This window comes from Ceratotherium simum, chromosome 14, assembly GCF_057802395.1.
Source record: "Ceratotherium simum simum isolate JZ-2026a chromosome 14, ASM5780239v1, whole genome shotgun sequence".
NCBI lineage: Eukaryota > Metazoa > Chordata > Mammalia > Perissodactyla > Rhinocerotidae > Ceratotherium > Ceratotherium simum.
In genome coordinates, this window is record NC_141913.1 from 8,345,912 (window position 1) to 8,368,668 (window position 22,757).

General features: G+C 44.1%; 1 protein-coding gene across 1 annotated transcript in view; it reads left to right on the forward strand.

The window, feature by feature from the left end:
• SLC35D4 (solute carrier family 35 member D4) overlaps positions 1-22,757 on the forward strand; it is an 89,232-nt gene that overhangs the window by 44,882 nt on the left and 21,593 nt on the right. The window contains 6 exon segments of the mRNA XM_087438979.1: positions 3,578-3,603; positions 6,787-6,838; positions 9,290-9,338; positions 10,104-10,149; positions 11,329-11,364; positions 15,634-15,668. Coding sequence (XP_087295105.1) covers positions 3,578-3,603; positions 6,787-6,838; positions 9,290-9,338; positions 10,104-10,149; positions 11,329-11,364; positions 15,634-15,668 — 244 coding nt within the window.

A 22,757-nucleotide genomic window follows, 5' to 3' on the forward strand; every position in this document is an offset into this window, starting at 1 on the left:
GGAGTTGGATGAACACCAAGATATTTTGAATCTTTAATTCCATTTCATCACTAACACAAAACATCATTTCTTGTCAGGGCAAATATCTATTTAGTTATTTAAAAAAATCTTTCTTTCCTTTATGAATGTAATAAGAAATAATAAGTTGTAGTAAATGCAGAGGAAAAAAGCAGAAATCAACTGTGATCCTGCTTCCCAGAGGAAACCATCTATTCTTTCAGACTTTTTTTCTATGCACATGTATAGGTGTATTTACACAAATCATAAAATACGTCCTATTTTTCCATTGAACAATTTGTCAGGAACCTCTATGTGTGTCCTCATTCCACTCCACGGGAAACACAGTGTGTCGGCCAGCCCCTCTTTGTAGTAGTTTCTAGTTTCTGGTAGTTTAGCATTAAAATCTGCTCTGTGATGAAGATTGCCATGAGATGTTCTTGATATGATTTACATCCCTGATCACTCAGCCCTGAGCGGTGACGGATGACAGGATATCGTGAGGAACACAGCTTCGAGCCTCCTCTCAGACTTGACCTGTGACTCACAGCGAGGGCTCTATTGTCTGTTATGTGTCAGGTTTTACTAGAATCGACTTTGGAGAGTAAACTTGACCTCCTCATAACCTCATTCCCAGGTTATGAGAATAAACTGTATCTGGAGCTGTAGTTCGTTGTCACCATTCATAACTAGTTCTTTGTATACACACACTCATACACACACAGTGTTTGACTCTAAGGTAATGTGTGGCTTGTGGAATTAGTCTTACTACCTTGCAGATATATTCATCACAGTTTAACATTAGAATACTGCTTCTCACTCATTTGTTCGTTTGTTCAACATTTATATACATTACATATCGAACATCACGCTAGGCTACAGCTACAGAGACGTAGAGGACACGCTTATCACCTCACAGAACTCAGGTTGAATGGAGGAGCCGACATGTAAACATGACTGTGATGCCCATGCAGTGTCGTATGAGCCAGAAAAGGGGTGCAGGTGGACGAGGGGTAGCCACGGTAAGTCCTGCTTGGAAGGGTTGAATGGGGGTCTTCCCCAGGGGCTAGATTTGAACTCAGTCACACGGGATGGGTAGGAATTTCCCAGGTGGACAAGGAGAAAGCACTCCAGGCAGGCAGAGGAAGCGGCAAATGAAAGCTAGTGGCCGGAAAGGGCCAACAGGTGTCACTGTGGCAGAATAGCATTGTAATGGGTCAGGCTCTGGAGCGAGTCTCCTGGCCCCAAACCTGCGACCTTAGGCAGCTTACCTCATTTCTCGGTGCCTCAGTGTCCCCCTCTGTAGCTTATAACCCAAGGTTATTAATTAACCCATAACGAATGAGTCCATACTTGTAGAGCACCTAGAACAGCACCCAGCACAGAATAGCCTTCAGGGTAAGTCAGCTAACCAAGAGTAACGGGAGCTCCTTATTGTTAGTTTTGGCGGTGGAACTATTGAGGAGTTATCCTGCCCCATTCAGAATGCTGAGACGTCATTAGGACTTGTTGCTGGGGGAGTTTTGGACTGAAGGGCCTATAAAGGTGAACGCCCTGACATTAGCCCTTCACTTGTCTTCCGAGCCCTCGGGGAATAGAGCTCAGTAATGAATTTATTGCCTGTTTTTGCTCTTCATATTTCAGGTTCTGGGCTCCTTTAGACAGAGGAGTTTAGAATAAAAAAGCCTCTCTCCTCTGTGGAATGGGGGAACGCTTTCAGGCTCTGGGTTGGTTTGCTGCCCTGTAGTGGAAGCCCCCAGACAGTTGCTGGGCGAACATGTTCTCATGGAAGAGGTGGGGCATCCCCTTCGTCTCTGTCCTCTCCATTCCTGCTTCTCCACCGAACTGTTGAGATGTTGGTGATATTTAGCTCAGAATCTTTTAGTAATGCATTTTTCCCATGATGCAGGTGTTGTGAGCCAGGTCACCTTCGTGTGTGTCATCCTTTCTGTACTGAAGGGATAAGTCTCCCCACCAGGTGGCAGTGGGGTCAAGGTTGGCATTGCCTCTGTGCTCTGCTGAGGCAGGTTCCACAAAGATAGATTAAAGGATCTAAAGATGCAAGCCACTGCTTTGTTCACAGAGTCTGTTTATGAAAACGATGCAAACTGGATTGTTTAGTAATGCATGAAAACTTAACATAGTCTTCATAGCAAACGACATGTTTCTCTTGTCAGCACTTCACTTTTAAACAGTATGTTCATACTTCACACTATCTGAACTCGAGTCAAAAAATTGCAGTTTGGGGCTTGGCCCCGTGGCGTAGCAGTTAAGTTCTGGAGCTCCGGGGGCCCGGGGTTCTCAGGTTCGGATCCCAGGCGTGGATTGACGCACCGCTTATCAAGCCATGCTGTGGCAGTGTCCCATATAAAGAAGAGGAAGATGGGCACAGATGTGAGCCCAGGGCCAATCTTCCTCAGCAAAAAAGAGGAGGATTGGCAACAGATGTTAGCTCAGGGCTAATTTTCCTCAAAAAAAAAAAAAATTGCAGTTTAGGGGCCGGCCTAGTGGCATAGCGGTTAAGTTCGTGTGTTCCACTTTGGCGGCCCAGGGTTCCCGGGTTCAGATCCTGGGGGCCTACATACTCACCGCTCATCAAGCCATGCTGAGGCGGCACCCCACATAGAAGAACTAGAAGGACCTACAACTGGGATATACAACTATGTGCTGGGGCTTGGGGGAGAAAAAAGAAAAAGAGGAAGATTGACAACAGATGTTAGCTCAGGGTCACTCTTCCTCAAAAAAAAAAAAAATCCTCTGTGGTCTGCCTGTTCATCCCTCCTCCTACCCTTTAAAAAAATATATTAAAATTGCACTGTGTCCTCAACTAGCAAAATAAGCCTTCCGAAATGTTCGTAATTAATCTGTTATTTTACCTGACCATTTCCCCTATCAAATATAGAACAAGCTATGCTTCTCCCTGGCAGAACTTTCTTCCTGAGTGCAAAGGACTGATTCCCTTAAACTGACTAATAAAAAGGAGCCGATAAAGGTAGAGTCTGCATTGGAATTTCTTTATTTCAGGGAGCTTTACGTGCCAAGTTTAGATTTCCTCAATCTGCCCTTTTTTCCTTCTCTGTGAAGGTGGAGTCAAATGTCCCTTCTCCTGTTTCTTAATTTACACATCATTCCAGAGAATTTATAGCACTGCTCAGAGTCAGAGCTGGATTCATGGAAGGAAGATTTAAAGAGACAGACTGGAATAGAAGTTGAACAAGAGCTTAATTTCTTGTCTTGCACAGGTTACATTGATTTCTCTCTGTCCCCCTTGCGTGGTGTGTAAGCTATGGGAAGGCTTGGCCCCGGCATCACTTTTGTTTTTTTGTGAGTAAACAGGATTCGGATGGTGAGAGAGGTAACCGGCACATGCAGAGGGCCCTGCCCGAGTGACTCACCCCTGGGCCTCTGAGTCACCCTTCATTTTGTCCAAGAAGAAAAAGCCACAACAAGCCCTCAAGTGCAGCAAGCTGTTAAGCCCCCAATAAACTTACTCATAATTTATTTGCCTCTTGACCTAAATATTTTCTTTTAAGGGAAAAACAATTTTTAAAGACTACTTATGTCTCTTTATTTCCTACAGAAAACTTCTCCTGCAAAGATCTGTAGGTAAGTTTTAAAAAAAACCCACAAACTTCTAAAATAGAAGATTTAACCTGATTTTAAACTTGGATGTTAAACTGTTTGTTGAAGATTCGAACTTGAGAATTGACAAAGGAATTTCTTATAAACACTCGTATCCCTATTTTGTGCCTTATTCTAAAATTTACTATCTCTCTTGCTCTTTTTTTTTCTGAAATATTTTATTCCTAAGGGAAAAACAACCCATGCTAGATTTCAGTCATTGATGCCCAAAACTTCGCTGAAAGTTGTGCAATACTGATGGGGAATGAAAATGGAAAACGTGGAAAGGACTTAAAACTTAAAACATAACGTTTGCAGTTTATTGGTTTTTAAGGTTTCCCGTGGTGAAGAGCACTGGCCTGTGAGTCCAGGGATCTGAATTGTGGTCTTGGGCAACAGCAAAGTGACCGTGGGCAGGTTTCATAATCCTTTGTGCCTCAGTTTCCTGGGCTGGACTCTCAGGCGGGTCCCTGTACCCCGTGTGCTAATTCTAACCTGGGTGCCTTGTTCTGTGCTTCCTGCTCCTCTGCAGTAGCTACGAAGCCTAGTCCTGTAGACAGAAAACCAACAGAGACACTTTGACACGTGGATTTAGGACTCTTTGTTTCAAATATTTCTGGGCTTTCATCCAATCTCCTTTTTGCCTTTATTACAGGCTGCTACTTGAAAAAATAAAACAAAACCACCATCAGGACTCATCCCCTTGTTTAAAAGATTAGCAGGTGTTAAAAAGAGGCATTAAACCCTACTAATACCTGATATAATCAGGTATTGCTCAAGGCCACGTTTGGTGGGAAACCAGGGCCTATCTCACACCCGGCTGTCCCCTATCTCCCCCTCAACTCCGAGGGGTTGTCTGTTTTGGGAGGATCGATAACGCTCATTGCCTGTAGCTGGGGAAGCGTCCTATATCCTGTAAAGCCTTCCATTGTAGGTAGACACCAAGCCCATTAGGGCTCTCCTCTCCTCCCACCTAAAACCTGCCTGTTGGTGTGCTGTCCCAGAAGCCCTTCCTGACAACCTCCCTCCACTCACCCCACCCTGCCTCTGAGTCTCTCTGCCATCTGGTGCCTTGGAGTCTTCTCGAGGCCATTTGTGTGTGTGCCTTGAAAGTGGGTGTGGCTGTAGGGTAGGGCTGGGGTGGAGAACCTTCCTGTGCCATCCAGCACAGGATGTTCTGTGTTGTCCTGATCTTTCCATGGCTGTGAGGCCCCAGCTCCGAGGATTCCTCTGAACCAGGCCTCCTGCCTCGGGCTCAGCCGTGTGCTCGTCTGTTGGGTACACAACTCCATGTGATGACAACAGCGAGGACTGTCAGGGGTGTGGGGTTGTGGGCAGAATTGGTTAGCATCCTATCGTCAGTGTACTTAGGTTATAAATATCAGGTTGTTATGTATTACGTATGTATGTGAATAATATAGAATTCTATGTGTATAAAATATATATGAGATGTCATATGACAAAGTCCTCTGAAAAGGAAAATGCTATATTCACTGCTTCCCTTCGTGCCTTTGATCCTTTGTTTGCCAGCTAACGGAATGGCCAGTAGTGAAGGGGCTCAACACTATATATGCTGTTGCATTACAGAATGGAAAGAGGGAGAAAGAGTATGTGATAGTTTGGGTTTTCTGTTTTCCGGTGCCGCCTTTTAGGAGGAGAGAATGATTGGAGAAAGCTAGAGGGCAAGATCTTTTGGTGTATGAAACCCAGAAGAGATATGCTAAAAACTGTGGATTCCTGAACCACAGATAGTTCCAAATCGACTTTCTAATGAATGTGAAAATATCTGTGATTGGCAGTGTTACTTTTTTGTGCAAGAATTAAAAAAAAAAAGTTTATTATGGACATTTATAAACATTTATAAAAGTAGACAGAATAGTGTAATGAAGCCCTGTGTGCCCATCACCCGGCGTCAACATTGTCAGCCTGTGGCTCCGCCCGGCGCCTCGCTTCAGCAAATCCCAGGCATCATAGCATTGCATCTATAAATATTTCAGTATGTGTAAGAGATTGTTCTAATAAATCTTTATTTGGGAAAAAATTGAAACCTACAGAAAAGTTGCAAGAATATTACAAGGAACTCTCATATACCTTTCACCTAGATTCACCCATTGCTAACATTTTTTGCATTTGCTTTCTCTCTCTCTTCATATATATATATTTACATATATATCACATAAAATATATAAGAAAATATATATAATTATTCTTACTCTTATTTTTTTCTGAACCATTTGAGAATAAGTTGCAGAGATCATGACCTTGCCCCTAAATACTTGAAAGTGTGTCTCCTAAAAATAACAATCTCTTGTATAGCCACAGTGCAATTAATACATTTAGAAAATTAACATCTGATTCAATACTATCATCTAATATTGAATCCATGTTCAAATTTGGCCAATTATCCCAATATTGTCTTTTATAGTAATCTCTTCCCCCAAAGATGTCATGTCTCTTGCATATCCTTTAATCTGGAACAGTTCCTCAGCCTTTCGTTGGCTTTCATTGCCTTCACCTTTTTGGATAGTGTAAACCCGTTGTTTTGTGGACAGTCCCTAAATTTGTGTTTCTCTTGGTGTTTCTTCCTGATTCAGTTTAGTTATGCATATTTGGCAGGAATACCACACGAGTGACATTGTGCTCTTCTCAGTACCTCCTATCAGGAAGCACATGATGTATTTCTGTCCCATTATTGGAGATATGAAATCTGATCATTTTGTTAAGGTGGTGTACAGAAGATTTTAGTATTCTTTCCATGGTGTTTTCTTTCTGGTAAGCAGCATGATTGTAGTGTGATTGCCCAATTTTCCACTAGTGTATTTTTTGGTATCTGTAGTTAAAAAAAATCTCCTTTTATTATACGTTTCACAAGCACTCTGTTTTTCTTGAGTGAGCGAGCTGTGGTTTTACAAATGTCCTGCAAATGCCTGTCTCTGGGAAAATGGCTGGCTGAGCACCAGAGAAGGAACCATCTGGTTATCAGTAGAGCACATAATTGAAAACTATGTCGATGGTGGGGTTCTCACAAGATAAGCAGGGAACTGGGCTTGTTCTCCCAGGATCTTTGCCTCATCCAAGCTCCAACTGATGTATTTCATCCTCCACACTCTCTGGGAAATGCTTTGATGTTGAGAAGTGAAGCTGTGTGTTTTGTCTCCCCCTCCACAGTGTCCTCTTCCTCCTGGCCGCTGCAGGATGCCTTCCCTTCAGCGACTCCCAGGTAAGTTCAGGTAAACTCATTTTTGCCTTCCAAGTTTCTTTTACTCTCTGAAGCCTGTGTGTATGAGCAGAACTTCCTAGTCCTTCCCTTAGAAACAGGCTAACCCTGGCCTATGCAGAGGCATTTGAAAGTTTCAGGCTGGGTACCTTTTGGCCAGGCCAACACCTTTTCCTCAGGCCTTTGCCTTCTCCCCAGGGCTGCAGCAGTGTGCAGAGTGCTGGCCTCTGGGTGCTGTGCTGGGTGCGGTCTGTCCTCTTTACGTGCTTGGAGAACCTGTAAGCCAACACTCAAGTTGCCTCTGCCTCACGTATTGAGGTGAAGTTGATTTTTCCTCTCATCTCAAGGGCCTCCTCTGCAGAGTGATTTTCACTTTGTAATCCTGAGTTTCTCTTTATGAGGCACTGAGGACCCACCTCCACCTCCAGTAGTCATCTCATTGCTGGGTCTTTTCTCTTTCTTTTCTCCCCCGGCATTTATTAAGTCCCCGTCAAGCGTCAGGCACTGAGCCAGGCTCTGGGGCCACAAAGAGGAATTGTCCTCGTCCAGGCAGAAGTCGGAGTCTAGTCAGAGCGAAGGGGAGGAGAGCAGACAGTAAACAGATGATTATAACACGGGGAGGCCAGGCTGTGTCCAGGGAGGTACGCGGGGCTGTGAGGCACCTGAGAAGATCTGGCAACTCAGGAAGAAGGAATAGCAACAATTACAGGGAACCTGCTTTGGGCCAGGCTCCATGCCAACGCTTTATGTGCCATAGTTTATTTAAAATATCACAATAATTCTGTAAGGGCAGGGACTATTATTATCTCCATTTCATAGCTAAAGAATAATGAGGCCCAAAAGGTCACCTGCTGACGAATAAGTGGGGATTTTAGAATTTAACCCAGATCTTTCTGGTGCTACAGCCAGACTCTGTGTACTGGACCTAAATCTTGAAGTGTGAAGAGGAGTGAGCCAGGAGAAAGCAGGTGTGGGCAGAGTCCTGCAGGTGTCCTGAGTATTCTGTGATTCAGCTGTAGGGGAGGAAGAACTATTCCTCTACCTTCTAGGTTCTTCTGGCTGGTCTAAGAATTAAATTGACATGAGACAGAATAACAGGAGAAAATCAAACAGAGTTTAGTAACATGTATACTTGGGAGAAACCCAGGAAAACTGAATAACTTGTGAAAATGGCTGAAGCCACCACATTAAACACCTTCTTCAGTTAAAGACAAAGGAGGATGTTGGGGGTAGTGGTTTGGGACTTCAAAGGGAAGAAGGCAATTTATGTGGAGATGGAAAAGCACATGTTTGATAAACAAATGTTAACTATGCCTTGCAAAGACAATGAGAGATGGAGAGGACTTGGATTAAATGGCCCTTGCTAGGTTCTTCCTCATCTATCACACCTAGTTTATATCATACTATAGTTATCTTATGGTATTAGCTCCTTCTTGAAACAGGCCTTCTATCTTAAATTCTTTTAGGCAGTTAGAGGGAAGGTCAAAGTTTCTTTCTGAGTCTTTTGTTCTTAAAAATAATTAAGCCAGAGCCAGCCTTGATGGCCTAGTGGTTCAAGTTCCGTGCTCTCACCGCTTTGGCAGCCTGGGTTCCTTTCTCGGTTGCGGAACCACACCACTCGTCTGTCAGTTGCCATGCTGTGGTGGCGGCTCACGTTGAAGAACTAGAAGGATTTACAACTAGGATATACAACCATGCACTGAGGCTTTGGGGAGGAGGGAAAAAAAAGAGGAAGATTGGCAGCAGTTGTTAGCTCAGGGCGAATCTTTCCCTGCCAAAGAAAATAATAATAATTAAGCCGGAGAGACACATTTGGGGTGGCAAATTCTGATCCCCCACACAACTTTATTGAGCACCTGCTATGTATGCCCCAGTGCTAATTCCTGCCCTCCTGGAATTTACCATCTAGTGGGGGGTGGAGATATAGACAGATAATAAGTAAAATAGAGTGTGTTTGATGAGGTAAACTCCTATGGAAACAGAGAGGGATGGGAAGAAGAGGAGGGAATGCCCCTCGGCTGAGTCGGTGGGGGAAGCATTCGTGCTCGGGGAAGTGCACGTTCTCTCCCTGGAGAGGAGGGCAGTAGATGGGACTGGACGACTTGAGGGGCTTGTCAGAGATCCTTGGGTGTCATGAGTTTGGATTTTATCTTGAAGTCACTGGGGGACTGCTGAATGATTTTAAGCAATAGGTGACACCATCTGATTTGCCTTTTAGAGATGCCTTGTGGGGCAGTGTGGAGAACAGGGAAGGGGGCGCTGGAGGCAGGGAGCCTTGTTAGGAGGATGTCACAAGCAAAGGGGTGAGATGAGGAGGGACAGGCCCAAGGCCCCAAGAGTCCTGTCTTGGCACCCTTGTTTGGCACTGTGCATTGACATTTAGGGTTTTTGATGGCTGCACTGGATCCTGTTTGTCTGTACTTATAGCCATTTTTTTTTAATCCTGTGTTACAGTTTGATCCAGATGGATATTTCTGGGCTGTAATTCACTTATTCTGCATAGGTAAGTTTTAAAAGCATGCTCACTTAAATAATTGAGGCTTATTATTTAGAACTTAGTGTATATCCACTTTTTAGTGACCCTGGACAATAGGAAGCTTAAATACGAGATGTCAGGTTAAACTTAAATGGGCATTTTCTGGTTTGATTTTCCTGTTTTGGAGTTTTCCTCAAATGTTTCCAGTTCCCATATAGTCTCCTCTTGTCATGACAAACATTAATTAATGCACACAGCTCAGGCTCTGCTTGCTCAAGTCCACTTGTGGAATGCTGGTTGGTCTTCTCTAAAAATGGTGGGAAGAGATCCAGAAGTTTGTGTCAAAAACACTCTCTTTTCACAGTATACCAAAAAAAAATTTAAGTGGGTGAAATAAAAGGACCATCTGACTTTATTTCAAATCATATGTTCAGTGTTTCCTATCTGTAGTGTTGGGGGGAAAAAATGGTCCCCTGACTTTGTTACACACAGTTGGAAGTCCCGTGGTGTCTCTCTTTCTCATGCGCACCATGCAAAGGAAACCAACAGCTTCCTGTTAATTGTGCCCTTCTGTTGATCACAAGCCTTCCCTGCCTGCACCCTCCACAGAACTGCATAATCACAGGGGATTATCGAATTCGCATCTTTGAAATCTCCCAAAGTGGTGTTGGTCCTCCTGCTGACTGTGGGTGACCCTCGCGGGGCAGAGGATGTGGATTTTGTGCATGGAAGTGCAGGCAGCCCTTTTCACAGCATGCCGTGTGCCAGTGACTTATGTTGCTTCATTTTCAGGGGCTTATAAGATACTACAGAAGTCCCAGAAACCCCACGCGTTAAGGTAAACTTTTAGTTTGGTGAGTTGTCCTTTGGTTAAAGGAAAGGGGTAAGACCCACCATATTGTGAGCTTCTTCCATTCAGCCAGAGACTCTGCAGGTCTAGGTGGCGGTGAGGGCAGCAGACTCAGCCCCAGAGCCATTTCTCTTGCTGTTGGGCTGTTCCAGGCCGGGTCCACCAGCACCTGAAACATGCCAGCCGTCAGCAACCTATGAAAAGCGTGGAAATCTCTCTCTTCTTCCTTCAGGGGCAGCCATTTAGATGACATTTTGACAAAAATTATGTGCCCAGCTACCTTGGGCCCTGGTTTACCTCCTCCAGCTTGGAGGCATAACTCTTCTCTCTTTGTTTCTCCGGCCCCTTCTGACTTGACTCAGTTTAGACCTAGAAGTCTCCCCAGTCACTAGCTCTGTTCTGAGGTAAAATGAGGCCTTTGTGATGGACAGTCAATGGAGCAGAGTTGGTGACTGTAAATGAACAACATGAGAATTCATGTCTTGGTTGGGCTGGAGCTGCCAGGTCAGAGCCCTCGACTGGGCAGCTGGCCTCTGGGTCTCAAGGCTGCATGAGGGCCTGAGGAGAACTCTGAAGGGCCTGACTCCTGGGAGAAGGTTGTACACTCTGAACATGTGTGACTTTGGGTCCCTAGAGTGCCTTTCATTCTTTTAATAAAGAGTTTTTGCAGCAAGAAGCCAGTAGATTTAGAGAAAATACAGGATGCCCAGTTAAATTTGAATTTCAGATAAGCCATGGATAATGTTTTCAGTGTGAGTATGTCCCATACGCTATTTGGCACACACTTACACTAAAACATTGTTCTGTAGCTGACATTCAGCTTTATTTGGGGTCCTGTATTTTTATTTGTCAGATATGGGGTCCTAGAAGCCAGTCCAGTGGCTTGGGAGAGTTGACACTGCTTTTAAAGTGGTACATGTACACACGGGAAATAATCGGCCCCCAGTGAAAATGTGTGTGATAGAACTAAATGAGGAAAGGCTTTTACAAACGGACCAGGGTCTGGTTTTGAGTGTAAAGTACTCTTCATACTATTTATTGATAATTTATAAATGTAGTAACTTATACCTAGACATAATTTGTTAATAGAAGATAACGACTATTTTTGTGTGTAAAACACTTCTATTATTTCACATGTTTTATCTTTTTTTTTTCCTCATTCTTTAGTGACATTGACCAGCAGTACTTAAACTATATATTCAGGTAAAATATAATTTACATTTTCAAAGAATAACTCATATCCTTCTAGAGCTAATGGATTTTTATTTTTCAATAATATTTTGATTAAGGAGTTCTGAGCCAATGTGCCTGCCAGGAAGGCAAGCTAAGTAATCTGTGAGATGATCAGATTTGAGGAAACCAAATAGTTATCCTGCCCTTAGGCCAGGTAAAGGGGTCTCTGTCTGGCCCCACACTTCAGAAGGCCATGCCTCTCCCCGTGGGATATGGAGTCTTTAAGGCTAAGGGGACATATCTTCCCAGAGTCCTCACCCTTCCTTCTAGACTGGGCCCTGGAATTCCCTACTCCAGTGGTTCTGAGCTCGGTTCCAAGGCTCCCTGGGTCAGTCTTCCTAACTCATTCCTAGACCCAAAGGGTATCCACAGAAAGGCTGTTAGTTGGGGGGACGTGGATGGAAGGTGGACTTGCAGGCTGAGGTGTCCGCACACTTGTGTGTCAGGTCCTTGGGGTGCAGGATGGACCCTGGGGTGGAAAGTGAAGGGGGTGCATTGGGAGCGGGGAGCCAGAGGCTGGATCCCCCCACACTGCCACATTCTGACGTGAAGCTCCAAGGACTCCAAGAATTCTGACTTTTAATCTGGACTTCCAGGTTGTTTTGTAGGTATATTTATTAAGGTGGGATGAAGTTTGAGGCTTGATTCATAACATTTATTTTTTTTTTAATTTTAATTTATTTATTTTCCCCCCAAAGCCCCAGTAGATAGTTGAACGTCATAGTTGCACATCCTTCTAGTTGCTGTATGTAGGACACGGCCTCAGCATGGCCAGAGAAGCGGTGCGTCGGTGCGCGCCCAGGATCCGAACCCGGGCTGCCAGCAGCAGAGCGCACGCACTTAACCGCTAAACCACGGGGCCGGCCCTTGATGCATAACATTTAAATACGGTATATGGACTTCCGTTTGTACCCTAGCCCCAAGCCAAGCAAAGAATGGGGGTCAGCCCGCTAAATAGAATAGCTGGGGAGCGTACTTTTATTTTAGTAGTCTCAGACTGTGCGTTGTGGGACCTCACTGAGAAAGAGAGATGTGCTGTTGGGAACCCAAGTTTGCATATTGCAACCACGTTCAGTACAGAGGACCGACGTCAGAGAGGTGCTTCTTAGAGTCTGGTCACGCTCCTTTCTGGAGGAAGTTACTCAGCCTAAAATGTTCAACATAAGCTGTATTCTCCATTTGCAGATAGAGCTCATAAATATCTTAGTATTTATTAAAACACCTTTTTGAAAGCAGGATTCACCCCAAGCATGGCTGTGGGCCTCTTTTGTACTCAGCTGAAAACAATCATTAGTTCCACTCTGCCCAGACCCACCAGCTGCCTTTTCAAGAGACTTTTCTGAAAATGTGGAAGGCTCTTGGTATTTAAAATGCTTCCATGATATCAGGCCACTTTAGGTGGTTCTTTTTCTCCACAGAACTTATAGCCAAGTCGAGCAGCAGAGGAATAAGGGGATGGAAACATGCGCCTCTGTGCCCCCCGCTAGTTCTCCTGTCCTTACTCCCTGCCCACCTCCCAGCTCCTTCATCCGTGAGGATGTTCACTGCTGGTGGGCCTGGCGCTCCAGGCTTCCTGGCTGAGCCCTCCACCCACCCTGCTACAGCCGCGATTCTATTTCCAAGTCCTCTTTCAGTACAAGTGACGAAGATGCGTGAATCAGAGCGAGGGCCGCTATTCGGTTTCCCTCAGGCACTGGACGCTAAGGGCGTGCATCCAGAGAGCTGCAGTCACTCAGGTCTGTGGGCAGCTGTGCTTGTCTGCGCCAGCCCAGCTCTGCCAGCCAGGGCCAAGCACTGGCTTCATCCCTCCATTTTTTGAGAGACCCAAGTATTTGGATGGTTCTCTACTTTGGCACATACTCTTTATTTTCTTGAGGATGTGTATGCCCCCTGACCCTGACTTTTTGACGTTCCTCATATAGAGAGAGGTCTAGGGCCAGGGTAGAGAGGAAGGGATGAAGGAAGGAATAAAGGAGGAAGTTGTGTATGGGGCTGAAAATAAATGGAATGGCTAAAAATGGCATGGCTTTAATCGCATTTTCAGAAATTCAGGCAATTTATAAGGAATGAATATTATGGGATGTACGCCTAGGACCATCTCTTTTTAATGTGAGCAGACAGCAGTCTCTCCTTATCTATTCCATAGAAAATTACCATAATGTTCCCTGTTCATACTCCACCTCCTGATTTTACAGATGAAATTGTATGTGTATATGTCAAAGGGAAATAGGTATTCTCTCTGGGGTGTGACTTTGTGGAACAGAAAAAATCTAGTGGAGTTTAGCCTGGGGGGATTATATTTTCCTTGTATTTTCCCATTTTATTTCCCACGTGCATAGGAATGTTTTCTATTTTGTTTGCTGCTGTATCCCCATATTAGACAGTACCTGGCACTTACGAAGCACTCAATAAATGTTTGTTGTGTGAATGAATTTAAAAAATCTGTTTATCTGGCATAATATACCTTTTATATTAGCATAATTTCTTCATTAGAGTTTACATGTAATATATAATCTTAGAGCTCTAGAGGGCTTCAAGTTATATTTCTCTTCAAACATATTCCCACCACAAATACACCTAGAGGTGATTAATTGCAATTCAGAAAACATATGGCGCACCTGCTCTCTGTCTGGCCCTGCTAAGCACTTGGGATCCAAAGATGAATCAAATGTGGTTCCTGCCCCCAAGGAGGTCACAGTGTAGGAGTGAGGAGTGGTATAACACAGTTTGCAAAATTCAGACAGGGATTAGAGAACCAACTCTTTTATTTAATTATTTCTTCTTATTTTTACTCCCTAATATTTTCTTTTAGAGTCACCCTCAGGCGTGATTCTAATGATGGCATTTGGGATACATGGCAGGCCCTGGGAGATATTTTGGGATGGAAAGGTGCCCCTTGTGTCCTGCCATAGGAGCAATAACTTCTACCTCTGAAGTTATAACCAAAAGGGGATTCAGGGAGATAAAATAATGGAGTATGTGTTTTCCAAAGAAAGGAGATGGTAAGCAGACAGCCCATGGAAAGGACAGAAAGTCTCCAGTCTTGTTTGTAGTGTGTGTATTTTTTACAGCTCCATATCTTACAAACCTCCAACTTCTGAGCGACTAGACATGTGGTGCATTGCCTTTCCCCCAACCCTCCTCTCCTCCTGTCACTCTCTGTGGCTCCTCTGGGAGCCATCAGAGAACCTGTGTTTTAGAAACATAGCAGAGGAGGAGCCTGAGGAAAACAGAAATGGTGCTGGGAGATAACCCAGGATGAGGGCAGGGCAGAGCTGATGAGCTAACACTGGTTTCTCTGCTCAAAACTGTCTTCTACACTGCCTATAAGGTCACCAACTAGGGATTTGTTGCACTGGGTCTCAATCCTGGTGCACTTTAGAGCCACCAGGGGGCCATAACAAAGTAACAACTGGCCTGGACCACACCCTCAGAGATTCTAACTTAAGCCAGGATGTTGGGCTATTCTGATGTGCAGCCAGGGTTAAGAACCGGAGTAGGCCATCCAGCACTTAAAAAAAAAAGTCCTTCCTGTACTTGGGTAAAAGGTTTTATTCCTAACCTCTAACTAGATCAGCTGCCTGGATGGCATAGAGTTGTGATGGAAGAGGGTGTAGAGGTGGGTGTAGGGCAGCATGAAGGTGCTGTAGATGGGCACTGGGAGATGGGACAGGCTTCCAGAGAGGAAGATGGGAGGGTGCCAGGGGTGAATATGACCTGCATCAGGGGACTCTTCTCCTTTTCATCCTCTTTGGCATCAATTGCAAATGGGTGCAGGTAGTTTTCAGGCCATGGTAGAAGAGATGGATCATTTTGTGGGCTAGCTTCTTGGAAATTTAACTACCTTCTACACAGTTAATTTTGTGGCAAAAATGGATTTAGCTCATGCTCAACAGCTAGCTTTTAGATTGCAGCCTATTTGTAATTTAGAGTTTGCTTTGTTTAGCTTACAAATACTGTTTGTTGATGGGATGAGTATGATAACAATTTGTGGCGTGGCCGAACCTCAGAGTGGGGTGTCCCAGGGCAGACTCAACCCTCTTAACCAAAACCTGCGGCATTTTAGGAGATTCTCACTTTCTTGCTGAGGAGTTGGATTTAGGCAGAATGAGACTATTCAGGGCAGATAATTTGCCTTTAGGCAAATCTCACCATTTCCAAGTAGAATGGGTGGAAACGTGTGGTGGTGTTTGCTCGTGCAGGGAAGTGTTCCTCACTGCTATGCTGTTTCTTTTTCAGCGTGGTGCTCCTGGCATTTGCGTCTCATCCCACAGGTAACCGTCTGTTTGTTTGTTTATTTTACAAGGCCCATTCAAGCCAGTGCTCTGACTCTGGTTATGTGTCTGAGGGACATTTTGTAAGAGAATGTGGTTCCCTTCAGAATGTCAAACCCAGAGGTTAGCAATGGCCCACATACTTGAAACTGTTCGTAATAACCCACTGTGGGTTTATTGCCCATGAGTTTATTCTTATTCCTTCTTGACTTTTATTATCTATGTTTTCATCTGGTACTATCTCAGTAAACTAGTACTTGCTTTGTCCTCTTCTAGAATTCCTTCTTCGAGCATCCAGAATTAGTCTTCAATTCTAATGCTAAAGATTTGGTGAAAAAGTTCAAATTCACCCTATTTCTAACTTTTTAATAATTTTTATAATTTTTATCATATGTTATCATCCCATTTTCATAATTCCAGATTAAAGAAGTCGGGTTTTAAAACTTACCTTCACCCTGTTGCTGCCTCTGTTATTCTATGGTTATTTTTCAGCTTCAGGAATTGTCCACAATACTCTGTTCCATTTGTGGTTTTTTCCCTTTGGAAGGTTTTGAAGTTGATGCCAAAGATAAAGCAATAATAGCTCTGTGTGGTACAGCTGCAAATACACGTTTTATTGGTCATGCTCCTTAAACTAGTGTTTATTGACTATTTGCTATGCAGAAGGCATTTCCCAAGCCCTCGGGGTCTTGGTTTTCTTATCTGTAAAGTGAGAAAGGTGGACTGAATTATTTCTAAAGCCCCTTCTAGCTCTCAAACTGTGCACCAAACAATCTCAGCTTTCTGTTGCTTCAGACTATTTGAAATAGTATCCTCAGAGAACTGTCAATAGTGACTTGCATAATGTTTCTAGATTGTATGTGACATATCCAAACCCCTGTCTCGTAAGGATAATTTGAATTACTTTATTCTCAATGTGTTAGTCTACCCTTACCCACACTGAAGCACCTCTGCTCTATTCTGCCCACTCCCACAGCCTCGTGTTATCTCACAACCATGAGGTTTGCTGTTGAGTGACCTCTTCCCTATCATTTGTTGAAATCCTATCCTTTATAAATAGATATTTAAGAGCCTATGAAGCGTCAGCCCCCTTGAAATGTGTTTTGGTCAAAGGCCTTTGGAAAGTGATTGTTTGCTGGTTCTCCTTGGTTTACATGTTCATTTACTGCTGAGTGATTTCTAGTGGATTTGGGTGAGTAATTTTCACCTAAAGAAATCACTCTGCCTTTCAACTAAGAAGTTACGCTTGTTCATTTGTTACACTGGTGATTATCAGAGCTGGAAGGAGTCTTAGTAATTTTCCAAGATGCCACCCATTTTACTAATGAGGAAATTGATGCCCAAAGGAGCTAAGTGAGGTGACCAAGGTGAGCAGAGGAGGTGAGTAGCAGAGGGGGACTGGAGCTTAGGTCTCCTGACCCTCTTTCCAGGTTTTTCTTTTGAAATGCTTCTTTTTTTCAGTGATCTCACACTTCATTATGAAGTCTCCCGAGTGAGTGAATGCTTTTGTATGATGTTCCTAAACTTCTTTCTGGAGCTTCTCTTGGTTTGGAGGGCGGTTTTTTTGTCTCCCAGTTTCTGAGCACGGTGACTGCTGGTAATGGTTTATGCCTTTTGGGCAACATTCCCACATTTCCCTTGAGTTATTGCTAAACTTTTAGGTTAACACAAGAAGGCCTTGGACGTTTAGTTACTCTCTGGGAACACAGAGTGGTCAGCAGCCTGAGGCTGTAGAATGGCCTGGCAAGGGAGTAATTTAAAATAGGCTTTAGCTTCTTTTTGAGGTGATAAAAATGTTCTGGATTTAGGTAGTAGTTGTGGTAGTGGTCGTACAACTCTGTGAATATACTGAAAGAAACCACTGAATTGTACACTCTAAAAGGGTGAATTTTATAGTATGTGAATTATATCTCAAAAAAATATGTTGGGGCATAAAAAAGCAAATCTCTCTTATTTGAGAAACTGGAGCTTCGTTATGCCAGAGAAGGATATTGGCAAGGATTAATCTTCCTTCAAATTATATTTTAAGTTAAAAACATGGACGTCAGATGCCACTCCATTCCCTCCCCTGCAGGCTCGGATCCCATTGTGCGGTGACTGATTGGGGTAGGTCTGTGCTGGGCAGCTCAGGGGGTCCTCAGAGAGACACTGGGTGCAGCCCCTGGGAGGACTCCTGCCTGCAGTGTTGCTCCGTTGCAGTTTTCAGGTAGCTGAGGTGTGTATTTGAAGAGGCCAGGGATAGAGAGTTGGGCTTCTGAGAAGGATTTTGCTGGGCTGATGACTCTGGCTGTGACTACCCAGTAGCAGGGGTGCCCTTGGCCTCCCTTGCTGTAAGTAGCTCAGGCTCCCCAGGGACCCCCAAAGCTGTAGGGTCAGGAGTCCTGTGGGCCTCAGTAGCTATCATAGCAGGGCTCCGGCAAAGGCCCTGGTAAGGGTGAGTGTGGGGTTGTGTACAAACTGGGGGCAGCTTTCTGGAAGAAGCTGGAGATTTCCATCTATGCCAGCACCACGTCCAGTATCTAACCCATGTGTATCTCAGGGAACTACTGTAAAACCACACCTACTTCTGTGTGTATTAAGTAACATAAAGACACTCTTTTTATAAAGGTGCTCTCTGTGTGTGGTCACCATGATTGTGTTTGTTGCTTTCTTAAAACCTTACAAATGTTGAGTCAAGGTGCCTTAAAGATGTGTGTGTCTGTTTTTCCTTTCACTTCCTGTCAGCGGAGTGCCATTGAGTTGAACCCTTGGTAGACATGGCGCGGTCCTTCAGTGCCTGGCTGGAGGAGGACTGTTGAGTAGCAAAACAATCTTGACTAGAGGGGGGAAGCTGCTGGTGAAATCCAAATGAAAAGAGACTGTCTAGGTTTTGATCAGCTTTACCTTTTAGGAACTCTCAGGACCACCACATACAGTTGTGGTCTATCTAAACACGCCCTACCCACTGTAAGCAGCAGCCCCTTGCTTCAAAAAGCACTCAGGTATAGTAAAGCACTTATATTTGTTTGTGAGAGTAGAGAACTAAGGCAGATAGATATTAAGGTAGGAATTAGGTAAGAGAGATGGCGGAAGCTCAAAATCTAGAGGACTTCATGGGGATCAGTTTTTCTCAGCTTTATATAAACCCATGTCAATTGCCCTAAACTCTTTGATGGGCGCTGGTGATGTTTTCTAATAGTGATATGTAGTTGATTACGAAGTTTAAGCAAATAAAACAACTGAGGAAAATCTGTCTCCTCCAGAAGTATTCAAGGACTGCTCTGGTTGAGCAGCTTCCATATCTTCCAAATTTTTGGCTTTCTCATTGGATTCATGGGTGGTCTAGCCCATTTTAAAGAGACAGCAACACTTTATTCTTTCCCGCTTGCTTATTACACTGTCCATCTGGAAGTCCACTGCGCGGCCTGAGTGTAGGTCAGGGAGAGTGTCTTCCGGATTCCCACACCTGCGCCAGGTAAGACACAGTAGGAGACAGGACCCATGGGTGCAGTCTTTTTTTGAAGGATCTGTTAATCATTTCTGACTTTTTAAAACAGGGTTTTATTCTTTCTGGTTTCTTTTCACCTCTTCTTTTTTTACTTGTATCTTAATTATTTGGTAGTACTTTTAAAATATTTTAAAATTGAGGTATAATTTACATATATGAAATGCACATATCTTAAATGTACAGCTTGATCAATTTTGACAAATGTATACACCCATGTAACTCACACGCCTGTCAAAATATAGAACATTTCTGTCACTACCAAAAGTTTCCTCACGTTCCTTCTTAGTCACTCCCTTCTCACCCACCACCAAAAGCCACTACTGACCTGATTTCTGTCACCACAGATAAGTTCTGTCTATTCTAGAGTCTCACGTAAATGGAATCACACAAGAAGTATCCTTTTGTGTCTGGCTCTTTCACTGTAGTGTTTAGAGGTTATCCAGGTTGTTGTGTGTATCACTAGTTTACTCCCTTTTATTGCTGAGTAGTGTGCAATTGTGTGAACGCACCACCTTTTGTTTATCCATTCATCTGTTGACGCTCACCTGGACTGTTCCCAGTGAATAAAGCTCTATGCACATTCTTATACAAGACTTTTTGTGGACTTACGTTTTCATGTCTCTTGGATAAATATCTAGGAAGAGAATTTCTGGGTCTTAGAGTAGATGTATGTTTAACTTTTAAAGAAAATGCCAGTTTTCTAAAGTGTCTGTACCATTTACACTCCCACCCAGCAATGCGTGAGAGTTCCGGTTGCTCCACATCTTCAGCAACATGGGGTGTTGTCAATCTTACTTTAGTTATTCTAGCGGGTGGGTGATGGTCTCTCAATAGTGCTTTTGACTGAGCTGCCCTTCTCACTCACTCTTGAGTGACTAGAAAGATGAACTTTCTTGTAGATGCAGACGATGTGGCTTTGGGTCACAACCTTTGGGGTGCCTTGGGACGTGGTGGTAGGGATAAGGTAGATAGTTCTCTGTGTCCTAGATGCTGGCCCTGCCACTTTTTCCCGTTCAGGCACTGGGTTTGCTTCTTGGTGGGTGGAATCTCCCTCTTCTAATCAAAAGTCATGATTCATGCAGAGGCTCCAAGAATCCTGGAACCTTGCTTCCCCTCGGACTGTTTTAAGCAGTAGTAGAGAGGAGCAGTTCTCCCCGTTTGAAAGTCTGGGTTTCATGTTAGTATGGGGCCCCTCTGTTGTGGTGTTCAAGAGAGAGAATTTCAAGGAGCCAGCAGAGCAGGGAGACCCACAGGAATCGGACCAGAAATGGCCTTGTTGCCTGGTGTGTCCGTTGCTCGTGTGTGAGATAAAGCAGGCAGCGCTAATTACTGACCTTCCATTTTCCTGCCAGTGCTGAAGGCTGCAATGTGGTGAGAGGAAATTTTCTTGATATTCAAATATCGATTAGTTTTGAATGTGGTAAGATTGTGCCACACTTTTCACCATGGCAATTTCATGCTCTGTAATCTTCAGAGAAATGGGCTTCACTCCCTCACTCAAAGAGTCAGCAGAATTTTGACTGTGGAGCACAAAAAGGAGGGCGCAACTCAGACTTTGTTGCATAAACTGCATGTTGATGCTACAAACATGTTTATAACTCTCAAACCACTCAATTTGTGGTTAAATTGTGCATTCTGCACTAGATGGTGTAGGAGTGTTGTCTTTTGAGCATCTTTACACATTTTTTAGGCTCCTGGATCTAATTCTCATGTGGTTGGGGCCAGCCAGCTGCACGCTGCAACAGCTTGAGGGCTATTTGTAGCACAGTCATTAACTCCTGCCGTTTAGAGGTTGGTGTGCACCCTCTAAGAGCGCTGCGTTAGTAAAAGAGGAGGCAGGCTGACGGCATCAGAGGGGAAGCATTTGGGGTCAGTTTAAGATTGAGGACCAGCATAGCCAACCGGAAAGTGGGACCTTTTCTCCAGGGACAGCAAGAGGAGTTTAGGTGTTTCAGATACTTGCAGTTCAGTAGTGCTCATTGTATGTCAGGGATGGTCCTAACACAGCAGATACAAGTGTTGAGTAAGATGGAGTCCCTGCTCTCAAGGACATGCTAGTTCTAGAACGAGAGGCAGGCATGGAGTCAGCTACATGTGTGTAAGACATGTATGGCGGTTTTAGAAATGGCTCAAAGGTAAGAGTGAGCTATTCTCTCTCTCTGCCTCTCAGTAATTTATGAGATCAACCTTCAGGATTTGGGTGAAGGTTATTATCTAACTGGTAAATTCCCTAGGATCATGATATTTTCTTCATCCTCCTCCCTCCCAGTTTACCTCTGACCACTCCACTGTGCTTTAGACCCCTCCACAACCTGGGCTGGGCTGTAAAGGTTGCCAATGCACCGTGAGTCCAGTTCACCTCCCTGGAGCATTTCCGATGAAAGATTGGGTGCTGAGAGGAGGCAGCGTCTGAGGAATCTTGAGGTCCTGCCTTAAGATTTAATTTGTTCCCTCTCTGCCCATTCCTGATTATCCCTCTGATTGCGCTACAGTTTCTCTCATGCTGAGAGGGAAGTTGGGAAAGGGCCAAGAACCAATAGCTGCCAAAGAGAGAGAGCCCTTCATCCGCCTAAATGAGGGCTCTGGCGCCCTCTAGGACTAGGGTGCCCAGGGTGACCTCTGCTGTCACATCTGTGGGGAAAGGGGCTTCAGACGGTGTTCTTCATGCACTAGACCTCTGAGCCTGATGATGTCATTTACAAAGTCCCTCCACTAGCAGAGGTCCCGAGTAGTCGATAGGGGTATGCAGTGGAATCGTGGCAGAAAGAGAACAAGAGCTCTCAACCTCTTGTTGGGCTGCATGAAAACCAGATCCCAAGAGACCCTCTTTTTTTAGTTAAACACACACACGTGCACAAACAAAACAAAACAAAATAACAATAGTCACGATAAAAAACAACTCTCCAGAGAAATGGAATTCAGAACTTTCCTTCCCAATAGATGGTTGACTCATCTGAAATCATTTAGATCTCTGAGGAAGTGTGGCAGCCTATTGTGTCTCTTGTTCTGAAACTCTTGATTAATAACTGTAGTGATGAAGGAGATACTGCCTGTGTGTTCCTGCACACCCAATATACTGTGAATTCTCAGAAAAATCAGCTCTTCTTGCTCCTGTCCATTCAGAACTTAGGGACAGACCAAGGCCAAGCATGGAAGGCCTGGCTCCTCTGGAGTCTCAGAAATTCCAGATTTGGAAGGATTAAGCTATCTGCTATGGAAATGCTTAATTCCTTTTCTCTGGACATTTTTGGAAGGCTTTCTGCTTTTTTAATCTCCTGACTTCTTGTTTGTGACCAAGTTCAAATTCCAGAGAGGGAAGCAGCCAATATGTGTGATTATTTCCTCTTGCACCAAGTGGAACTAAAAGAATGAACTTACTTCACTAGAAATAAATGTACCCTTTGGACTTTAAACTAAAATGAGTATGCACGGTCAGTCTGTCCCCTGTGCCGTCTGTGCAGTAATTAAACACAAACGTGAAAAAATATGTCAGAGGCATGCATTCGCAATCTTTATTTAGACACAGGGAGAAAAGAATAGAAGAATCTTTAAAAAAAAAGATTGTTTTTTTCCTACACTCTGCCTTGGGCAGGGATGGCTGC